The sequence below is a fragment of the Triticum dicoccoides genome, chromosome 2B (genome assembly GCF_002162155.2).
Source record: "Triticum dicoccoides isolate Atlit2015 ecotype Zavitan chromosome 2B, WEW_v2.0, whole genome shotgun sequence".
NCBI classification, from domain to species: domain Eukaryota; kingdom Viridiplantae; phylum Streptophyta; class Magnoliopsida; order Poales; family Poaceae; genus Triticum; species Triticum dicoccoides.
In genome coordinates this window covers 419,633,649-419,645,287 of record NC_041383.1, presented here as the reverse complement: position 1 = coordinate 419,645,287, position 11,639 = coordinate 419,633,649, and the positions used below count along the sequence as shown (strand labels likewise).

The 11,639-nt window shown below is 44.7% G+C and overlaps 1 protein-coding gene across 1 annotated transcript; it reads right to left on the bottom strand.

Moving 5' to 3' along the window:
* Positions 1-1,172: 1,172 nt before the first annotated feature.
* LOC119363991 (dnaJ protein ERDJ2) lies at positions 1,173-8,881 on the bottom strand. The gene is made up of 11 exons (XM_037629378.1): positions 8,730-8,881; positions 8,420-8,640; positions 8,226-8,321; positions 7,412-7,532; positions 7,216-7,322; positions 6,890-7,107; positions 6,061-6,238; positions 5,862-5,981; positions 3,651-3,737; positions 2,306-2,416; positions 1,173-2,173 (listed from the first exon to the last, which is right to left on the bottom strand). The coding sequence occupies exons 2-11, from the start codon at positions 8,603-8,605 to the stop codon at positions 1,352-1,354; spliced, it is 2,046 nt and encodes a 681-aa protein (XP_037485275.1). The 5' UTR covers positions 8,606-8,640; positions 8,730-8,881; the 3' UTR covers positions 1,173-1,351.
* Positions 8,882-11,639: the final 2,758 nt, after the last annotated feature.

The window sequence follows — 11,639 nt, the reverse complement described above, 5'->3', positions numbered from 1 at the left end:
CTTTAGGCACACGTAGCCTCAGACCCAAATACTCCGCAAGGAAGATGAGGCTCCTCAACGCACCATCGAGTCTGCTCACGCTCATGTTGCAGAAGGGGGGTAACGGTGCGAGCATCCGGCGTGCAAAGAAGCCAACCGGCCAACACAACCCGCATTCCATCCATCGCCACACTTGCCGGCTGTCCAAATCGACGTGGCAACCTGAGCTTCGACTACCCATTCGGCATCGGGCCTGGCTGCTTGGGCAAGTATACTCTATTTTTTCCTCTGAAAAAGGAAAATATGCTCTCTTTTTTTCCAAATGGGTTCAAGTATACTCTAATCTGTATTGTGTGCTAAATGTTTTTTTTTGGCGAATATATAGTACACCAAATGTTGGGTAGTTTACACTTTGTTCTTATTCTTTCGAATTGTAATGTTCCAGTCAACTTTACATCTTACAATAAAACTCTAATGTGTGTTACAGGTTCATTGTATTATCATTATAGTAGTGCTATGCGTACTATAAAATTCATCATTTGTCATCCGATGACTGCACGATTAGACTCAACATCACCTAAGTGATTTCATCCACCATCCATCAGACTCATTGCGGTACATCCATCGTAGGAAAACGGTCGTACGTTGGGAACAAGGGAAGAAGCATCCTCCGTGGCACTGGCAGAGCTTCATTTGGGTTGGGCCAAGGGAAGTCAATGCCCCCTTATACTTTTGTAGCTGATCAGTGATGATATTAGAGTATTTAAGTTATTAAGGTTAAAAATAATCTTCCTAAATTACAAAAAATGTGCGGCTTCTGATGCTGGCTCGTCCTTGTTTGTGCAAGCTTTGCCAGTGCTCAGTGGAAAAGAAAAACAAAGAAGCCAAAAACCAAAGCTGCTTAAAAAGTACTCTTTTGAAATCGTGAATAACCAAAAATGGAACTATGCTGATACGGAAGAGGGAAAAGCAAGAAGACAAATTCCTCACAACGGGACAAACTACAATCGATTTACCGTTCAAGGCTCGGCTACAAATTTTATGGTTGCAACCGAACTTGCCAGAATTTTGAAGGTTAGCCTAGCTCCGAATTGCAATCATTAAATCATTTGATTTCAACTACTATAAGTTTTGTGCATTTCAAGGTATGTTGAGAACCCAAGATAATCCCGCCGATTTGATTTCACAGCCTATTCTCAATTATTGGTTCCATTCATACAGCGCAAGAATAATAAACAAAACGTTAAATCCAGTAACTATTACCGCATGCTCTATAAGTTGATGGGAGATGTTTTCTCTCTAAGTTTCACAAGTCAAATGGCAAAAAACATGGATGTTAATCATCTATGGTTGAACATCACAAGGTATAGTATCAATCATCGCTGCCTGAATCTATATCAGAGCTTGCCCTTTGATGTGCTGCTCCATTTGCAACCTTACCCTTTCCCTTCTTCTTTTCTTCTTCCTCGTCCTCACTGTACTCGCTCTCGTAATCGTCGTACTCCTCTTCTTCCTCCTCCTCTTCCTCCTCAATGCCATCCTCTGCCACTGGCCCTTCTTCAGGCACATAGGTTCTTGTTCCCGCGCGGCTGCGCTTCAGAACCTTCAGCTTAAAGCTAGTCTTGCTGTCACAGCCTATCCATGCGTCGCACAAGCAGAAGGACGTCAGGTTGTGGTTGCCCTCTGATGGGGCTTGGAACTTGCCCATCACCAGCCTACTGCCTTTCTTCACTCTGTCAACCGCCTCCCTAACTGCAATTCCTATTTCCTTTGGGCTTGCTCCCAATGCTTCCTGGGTATCTTGTATAGCTTTTGACGCTGCAGTTATGGCGGTAGCCTCGTCCATGAAGCTGATTTTCTGGGATAACCAAACTTCGTTTGACGCGGTGTCCGCTAGAAGCAGCCAGAAGTTCTCTTCCCTGTGGAACGGATAGAAAGGAGCATGGGGAAGGGCGGCAGTTAGCCCGCTGCGACGCTGAAGTGAGACCCAAGCATACATTGTCACAACATCACCCTCTTGTATGCCCTCTTCTCCTTCAGTTTCACATTTAATATCCACCTCAACAGTAGGAATCATCTCCAGTACAAGCTCTACATCCCGAGCTTCTTCTTCTGAAAGTCCAGCTACCTGTGTCAGCAGTGTGGCACGTTCCACCTCCGACATATCGCAAAGTTCTTGGAATGCCCTAATTTTCTGCGGTTAAAAATAGAATAAGATGTTACTCTCCGAAGGATAAAGCATTTCTCTGAAGGACAGGCTACTGATTTAGCCAAAATAAAAGTTCACTCTGCTTTTCGTACGAAAACTTTAAGGTTAAGGAAATACCTTGCGGGCAATTTTTTTGACAGTTGCTTCAGTAAAATGTGGCAGCTGCAAGAAAGGTGCTATTCCTTCTGAATTACCTCCACCAGCTTTTCGAGCACTGAGAGGGACAGCCTAAGATATGTATCCAAGTCAAATTTGATTCAACTATTTCCATTGCCATCAATGGTGACAAACAAGCTTATGGAAGAAAATGTAACTACAGAAGCCAAAAGCTAAGATCAAAACATGTGAAAGTACAGATGAACTACAACCCAATTTTGCCAACAGATGCAGATGAATGCAATGGTAATGGACTGAGACAAGTAAACAGAATGTGCAACAAACACATGCAGTGTCCCTAAGACCAGAAGGTGTCTCATTGTCCACATTGCCATGGTAAACTACCACATCATGGTGAGTTAGCTACATCCAATGATCCAGCTCCAAAGTAGGCGTTCTGGCCAGATTTAGAGAGGAAAATTTTACTCCTGTGTACAGTGTGGCAAGATAGTCCATGCTGGAACATTTCTAGGGTTTCAGTGTTGTGGATAAGTGTGCCGAGGCATCCGCGCAAATTAGGAAAGAGATGTGCAACTTCTTAAACACAAAAAAAATTGAAGCTATGGAACGATATATAGACGAGGAGAATGAAGCTTTAGTTCAAAGACGATCTGTCATCTACACAAGATGATTTGAGGCCTATGCTTTGCTAACAGTTACCGTGTTATGCAACTTGTGGTGCATCTATATTACAGCTAGCTGTTAAATCTCCTAATCGGCTGCCATATATTACATATTTATGTGTCTAATAAGGCGTCGCATCGCCTTACGCTTTAAGCACTTAAAAGGTGAGATGTGCTACAGCACCTCACATCACATCACCTTACCGCCTTAAAAACATTGCATGGATCTACTATGCTCAAAACATAAACTGCCTTGCTGCAACTTAACACTTGCAGTATAACTGGAGATATCTAATCACCCTTCCCAAGTTGCGGTCAAATGAAAAACTGAACAAGTATACCAAACTGACAAAATTCATTCCGAATTTAGTGAACCATATGATTCGGCCTTTTAACATCAACTTAATGACACGAACCACTAAATGGATGGTGGCAGATCTTATAACAAGTACTGCAACATCTAAATGTTGGGATGGACAATTAAACTGATGGGTTAGAAGATAAGTTTAGAAGTGAAACAGACCAGATGAATCTAGAAAAATCTAAGATAAACACAAATTATAGTCTACACCAGAAAAGTTTAATGTGGAACAATATATATCGACATATACAAATCACCAGAAACATGAAGTTATTCACCACAAGTTAGCTGAAGTAGAGGCACATGGAGAGATTCAAAATACCTGAATTATACTTTGAGACAGCTCAACTACACCAATTGCAGGCCTGAGCCATCCAAAACCGTTGGGACTCCTCGGTAGAAGTGCAATCTGCCAACCAATAAGTATATTAATTTATGAGGCATCAAATACTAAGAAGAAAAAAAGGTACACTGAAGCAAAAGCGAAGAAAAAGAATTATAAGAACAGAGTGCAACAAAGAAATAGCAATGTAAACTCAATTAGACATGTGATGCATCATGCATTTCGATCTCAAGACTAATGACTGGTTCATACTTAAATGTCTCGACACCACAAGATTAATACTAATAGGCATGACATTGCCTCACACAGAAAATCAAGTGAAAGTATTATTTGCATAAACCAGACACTAAACATCCCTGCCATAATGCACATCTGTGAGGCAGGGGCACCTGTTTATATACAGCTACAACCATGAGACAAAATACGGAACCACACTTATGTGTTAGTTAATACAGTAGTACGTATTTTCTACAGAGCTAGTCAATAAAAAAATATAAACCATCACAGCTCCACATTTGAAACTTCAACAAGATCTGTCAATTAATCATCCTACGTCATACGTGGGAGTCATATCGTGCCAATGTAACCAGACGGGCAAACCCACCCTTACGGTTTATTAAAGGTGTTAACTATGACCACCATATAATCAAAACCAAGTTACAGAGAACTAAATGTACATAAATCATACCATGCATGTGTCATATAAATGGTGTATTACTTTTAGTACCTTTCGATATTTCATGGATAAATTATTAGGATTAAATTGCCACAATTTATTAATCATGCTCTGTGTAAGTTCGAATGGCTCACTAGTAATGATAGCCATCCTAAACATCAGCTATTGGTACAGCAGTTAATTGTAGCAACGCGAAACGCACATCAACTGACCTAAAGCTACCATAATTAAACACAGCAAGATCGCACAGCATAAACAAAAGACAGTTGATATGCATTTGTGTCTGTCATAACTTGTAACAGCTTTTACTCATAGGTCATAGTATGGGGAGATGGGGAGAGGAGACAGCATGTGCGAGTTCACAATTAATGTAGACAAGCCGGTGCGAGTTCACAATTAATGTGACGTTGCTGCTCCTCTGGACGGCGTATGGCAGCGGGTGGCTGCGCGGGCGTGGGGTGACGGCGGCTTTGATCGCTTCAGCGTGGATCCTGTAGTCCAGTGAGGAAACTGGGGCGGCAGGGCGTGCGCAGATCCGGCGTCCTTTGTGCAGATCTGGCCTCTTGCGGGTTGGCACACACTCCATGGCAGGAAGTGATGCAGCTTGTGCCTTGCATGGTGGTGCTTGGTGGTTGACTATATGCCGTGGATGAAGGGTGGTGAGACGACGGTCGGTGGCGGCATGTTGTTTGTGACGTATGGCTACCCGTGCTTTGATGGATGGCGGGGCTTGATGCAATGACGTTGGGTATGGTGAGCTCCAAGTGAAAGCCTGGCACCAACCCGATCAATGTTGATGGCAGACTCGGACGGTGTTCGCCTCCTTGGAAGGTGTCGTTGTGGAGCCCCTTCACCTCCCTCGTCATGTGGATCTTGAGTTCTCCGGCCAAGAACCGGAGAGGCGTCGTACCCGTCGCCGCACCCCCCCCCCCCAGGTGTCGCCTTGCCGGCTTTGTCCTCTATCAAGCGCCAAAGGCTTGTGTTGTCCTGCAGTTCTGTCGTTGGCTAGGCAGGTGTGCGGCCTCAAGTCCGTTGCGGAAGCCAAAGCAGCGGCCTCCAGGGAGCGCCTTTGTGTTGCTGGGTGTCGGTTTTGGTCACTTGGGTGGTGGGGCCATTGGCTTGTCTAGTGCACGGCCTCGGGGCAGGTGTGGAAGCCCGATCGGCAGCTCTAGAGAGCACCTTTGTGTTGCAGGGTGTGAGTCTCGTCACTTGGGTGGTAGAGTTGTCGGCTCATCTGGGACGCGCCCTCAAGGATGGTGAGTGTGTTGCTGAGGTTTGTAAGCCGGAGCACTGCTCCAGGCCACGTGGTCGGTTGGATTACAAAGTTGTCGGCCCGCTTGGGCGCAGTCTCAGGGCTTGTGTGTGTGAAGTTAAGTTGCATCGATTTCAGGCCAGTTTTCCTTATTAGGCGGCCAATTCTCTTCTTCTATATTTAAAGGCAGAGCTCCTGCCAGATGCTCAAAAAAAACAATTAACAAAGAAAGAAATTCAAAGAGAGAAATCCAATCTTGTACCTTAACTAGTTCTTCCAAAAGACGAGGCGCAAGTTCAAGCATGTGCCTGTAATCTTTTACTAGCGCTGGTGTCAAAGCAAATGACTCTCGAGTAAGATGAGCCTGAATCAAGAGTTCCATCTGAAAAATACAAGCATCAAGGATTTGTCAAATCACAAATATCATTTGGTATCACAGCATGCACCAACAAAAGACCAACCTTTACAAGTGATGGATGCTGCTTCCAGAACTTGGCTTGCTCTGTTCTAATATTCTTCAAATCTAGATTTAACTCACTTCTAACTGCTACAAACAATTTCTGCAGGGGCTCATCATCACTGCGTCGTACTGGCATCTCCATATACTCTGCAGCCTTGATGAAGACATCCATGACTTTGCTGGAACATGCAACCAATAGTTCCATTGATCAAATGTGGTAAAATTGAAGAACCCATAATTCATAATAGAAGATTGTAAACCGACGAGGAAGTTTGCAGGCATTTACTTCACTAGTTATATAGGTTGCTTAAACAAGAGATCTTTTAGGCTACTAATATTGATCAGCGAAAGTAGGTTTCGTTATTATTTATTTAAACAGGGTTTTCTCGGATATAAATCTTATCATCCAAAATTAAAGGCAATGAGTTATAAATTTACTGTGGTGTTACAATATGAGTTTTGGAACCATATTATGCCCAACTAGTAATCAGACAGGTAAAAAAACATCATGATCACTGAATCAGATCAAAATTCTGATCATTTTGAAGCTAGGATGACAAATGATAATGTGAACTTTAGCATGATCTTTGACACTGTCCCAATGCTTATGGCACTGTTAGCCGCACATTTGACATTGACAGGAGTGCTTCACTTTAACAAAAAAAATTGCAATGTCTCATGTCTAGTTATTTGAAAGGAAGGAGTATTTTCACTTCAGCTGCTAAATCTTCTCTAATGAACATGCCATATCATGAAGCCAATCAGCAAATATTAAAAAAAAGGAAAAACAAATGCCCAAATATCAAAATTAGATGTTTGTATTTTCATACCTTGGAGCTAGAGATGGCTTCATAAAGTAATAATAAGTGGACAGAGTTTGATGCATGACATAATTTCCAGTATACTTTGATGACCTTGATAAATAAATAACTGCTATCATCAAGGGGAAGAGTATGCAAAGCCCCACAATTCCTAGAAGCATTATCCCACCAGATGCACCATCCATATTCAGCAAGAACTTGGGCAAAGCGATGCCCATTTGGAACCCCTAATGCACATATATACCAGAATATTCATGTTAGCTTCAGATATTATAGGAAGGGATTAGCTTTCCACTAATCCACTGAGTGTTACAAATAACTAATGTTCATGTTACCTGGCGCCCATCTGGATGACCATACTTCTCATAATTTTCACGAGATATAGGATCAGTTAACGCCTGATACGCCTTGGAGATAGATTCAACAAAATACGTATGGGCCTCTGGGGAAAATGAAGAGCAAAAAATTAACACAACTAGACTTCTACATATCAAACAATCAACTGTAAAAGAAGTGCGAAACACATTTTACCAGGATCGGGATTTTTATCAGGATGGTACTGAATAGAGAGTCTCCTGTATGATTTCTTGATTTCAGATTCTGATGCCCCTGGTTCAAGTCCAAGAATGCTGTATGGCTCAAATACTTGGACCTAGGAAACAAAATCATATAAAATCAATTATTGGGATCTTGCCCTGGTGAAATTTCAGGGAAAAAATCCTTCACACTTCAAGTGCAGCATTATTTATGCACATAGTATCCAAAATTAACTAGCATAATTACGATTGAGACAAAGATGAACAATCGGGACTTCGCAAAAAATGCTTCTAGGAAGTAAACCTGCCTATGCTTGGATACAAAAACAAACTAAGTCCTGAAATCTAAAAATACCGAACTTCGCAACAAGGTTTCTGCATATGTGATTGTTTGACAATGTTCAGGAGAGTGAAACATTAGTGAGGCTTCAGAAGAATAAAGGGGAACTAAATCAGCGGAAAGATATGCTACCCTTTCTAGTATATCCCAACAAACTTGCTGGGCATGCTGCTACTAAAAAGAAAACGGTGACTTTGCTGCATCAAGGAACTGACAAAACATGAACATTGTGGTGACTGCTCTGGTAGGATAAAGCTGAACGTCAACTGAGTTGTACTTTTGGTTATCAGTTTATTTCAGTATAGTCATCTACCAATCAAGACTATTCTAGGTGAAGGAGCAGAGAAAAGGTCACATGAGTAAGTATTAAATCCTTCCGTATCTACTAGTTCACAGCAGAGAAGAATTTGAGTTAACTGCTTGAACAAAAGAAAAATTGACAACATATACCAGGCAAAAGTTACCATACCTCGCGGCTGCTGAGTTTGATGTAGTAAATCAGGAAGATCACAACAATCCAGAGAAGCAAAATGGTAAGGTTGCTCCACGTCGAGAAGTTGGATATCTGCACGACAAGAATCAGAACACGATCATAGAGGAGTTAGCACGCACTAGAATTCTACTGCTAGCCTCACGCAGAACAAACAGCCGCAACCCGCCCACCTTCTTGTAGATCGACTTCCGGTACTTTCCGGAGCGGTGGCACCCGGAGCAGCGGCAGTGGATGGTCTTGGCCTTCTTCGTCGCCGCGTGGCACAGCCGCGTGATCGTGTACGGCACCAGGGGCAGCGCGATCATGGTCAGGATGAATATCAGGAAGAGCGAGCTGTTCTCCTCCGCCGCCGCCATGGCTGCTGCTGCTGCCTCCCTTACTCAACTCACGACTGCGACGGAAAGAAAAAACCACGGAGTCAGCGTGCGTTATTAGAGCGCGGCGTCGTGTGGCGGCCGGGGGCCGGCGGCGACGGCTCACCTTGGCCGGGGCGAGCGGGCCGTGCTCCGAAGATCTGGATATCGGAGAAGCGGATCTGGTCGCCAGGCGAGGAGGGGCGAGATCGGGGAGGAAGGCAGTCGAGATAGGTTTTGCGGGGCCAGATGCGGCGGGGCCTCGCAACAGGACACGGAGCGAGATGTCAGTGTGAGACAAAAAGGGTAAGTAACTGGTTTTGACTTGTGACCAGATACGGCCCGGAGCGCGGATGGTAAGCGAGGCCAGGCCTTCGAGCTGTGGGCCGGCCCACCACGGTGGTTTCTTCGCACCAGTTTTTATTTTATTTTTTGAGATCATGAGTAATTTCTCCTATATAAAAGGCGCTAGCCTACCCGCCATTCTGAGCGATCTTCGTCGGCCGTTCCTTCTGGGTCGCACGATCTACCGGCGTTCATACTTTTTACGGCGTTGTCAAAGGCTCAGTCATCCCTCCGGTTTACATCCGTATTTCACTTTTCTGTACATGACAATTGGGCCTCATTACCAATTGCCTCGAGGGAATGAGGTGAGTTTTGCCTCCTTTCGATGCGGATGGATTAGCGACCAAGAAGGCAATCATGATGAAAATATATCCCTCGTCATCCCCTCTCCTGTGAAAATATCTCCTCTCTCTCCCTCGTCTCTTTCCATCCCTCTCCTCTTCCCCGTGTCGCTGCCTCCACTTCCGCCTCCCTCTCGCCGTCTCTTCTCCTATGCCTCCACCACCTCCTCCTCCACTGCCTAGCATGGCTTGATCACATGTTCTAGACGAGGAGGATGTGACAGCTTGGGAGGTGATAAGGAGGCGACATCTTGGGACGCGAGCAAGAGGAAGCAAATGGTTCTCCTTTCATGGTGGCGTCCGACCTATCGGATCTTACTCCTCGTCAACCCGGTGGAAAGGAGTAGATAATCCCCGTCCTCTTGGGAATCATAGGCCAGAGGTTTATATTCACCTAAGCCGGTGGATGGGGACTAATGGCGGCTCTAGGAGATGAGGCGATGGTGGGTGAGCCTTTTTTCTTCCTTGGTTTCGCCTTCACGCTCTTCATTGTTGTGAACTCATTACATATTACGCTCATGTCCTTGTCGTGGTACATTTATCTTTATGCCCATATATTCGTTATGCCATTTGTTGTTCTCTTTCTTGCTGCTCGCGCGGCCTCTACTCTTTCTCTTGGATTGACCTGAGCAGCTGCTCGATCTCGATTTTGATCTGTCCATGCTCCATAGGTTAAAGAAAATTCTTGATTTTTTTTGTGAAGCTTGTCTACGGTGGGATGGAGGAGGGCAGGAGGCATTATCACCGATGATTGCCAAGTGCCAACAATGTCACCAAGGTGAGCGCCCCATCACATTGGCTCCTTATTGTCCCATGTTTGGAGATGGTCGGCCAGCCATGCAAAATTTGTTCGGTGTTTGACTTTTTCTCCCTCTGTTTATGATGTACCTCACCAGGAACACACCATTGGGTTACCTTAAAAGGGTACTCACGGGTATGTGTGTCACGTCGATGCCAACCTCGGGTTCATGGAGCTTTGCTCCTGGGTCAAGGACAAGTGAGCTGGCCGCACTGCTGAACCCCTCCTCTTTCTTTCTAGATCCCCATGGTTTGTTATCTTTTGTTTGGATTTGAGCTAAAGATTTGTTACCTGTGCTGTTATTTTTGTGCTTGTGCAGGATACGATACATATCACTAATGTGAGGGAGAAGGGGTTCATCATCCCAAGCAAGGTGAATAAAATTGACCCCTTCTTTTGGTGTTCCTGCAATTGGAATGGTTTGGCGTTCCAAACAATAGTTTAGACTTCGTAAAATATGATTATTCCATGTAATTTGATATGTGTTGGTTGTGACTTGACTGGCTTCAGCCCAGTAGAGAACACAACTAAGTTGCACTTCCTGTAATATAATTATTTTTTGTGATTTGGTTGATTTTAAGTCGGGAACATGACTAGCACTACAAAAGGAGACACTTCCATGACATTATGGCCTGAATGAAAACTTTTTCTGTCATGGATGTGATACTTCTATAATGATAATTGTGACAAAAACACGTATCATCATAGATGTGGTGCGCTCCTACTTCTATAGCAGAAATTGTGACAGGAAATGGGATTTTCGTCCTAGATGGGCCAGAGACGCACCTGCCTGACATTCTTTGGGTCGTCCGTAACGTAAAAATCATGGTAAAAGTGAGGGTGAGGAAATTTTCGGGGAGTTCCCGGTATATGGTGGGTGGTCGGGCCCGAGCGATGAAGTCGTTTGCGCGTTTCACTCGCACGTGTGCATGTGTGCGAGCCGTGTTCGCTAACTAAACTCGATCGATCGAGGCGTTCGCTTACTGAACTCGAGCGATCGATCTCACCCTCGCACTACGTACTAAACACAAGCAATCCATGGCACTACATACTGAATTGGTCGATCCCTTTGTTGCTAACTCTACCCAAGCGATTCCTTCACTGCTAACTGAACCCGATCGATCCCTTCTCGCTGCTTACTGAAGCCGATAGATCGAGCCCCCGTGCGAGACGTGGCCAGTTAGATTGCCTCTCGACAAACAGTGCTCGTTGCTATCATGCACGTGGTACACGTAGAATGAGTCGAGACTTGCATTGATTGAGCCCCTTGTTGAGACGTGGTGAGTTGACCTAGCATGTTTATTGGTTGTGGGTGAACAGTTCATGTTGTTGCCGCCCGCTCGTACGCCCCACCCCAGTTGGTGGGGATTGGATGAACATGACTCTATGGTAGTAGGCGGTTGGCGCCAGATGAACAGGACCCCGAGGAGGCCGTGCCATGGTACGCCACACCCTAGCCGCTTGGGGTGGTTGAACAGGACCCCGTGGAGGCTGGAAAAAGTCACAGTGGGCACTGGAGGCTAGAGGAAGTCGACTGTTGATGTCAAAATCG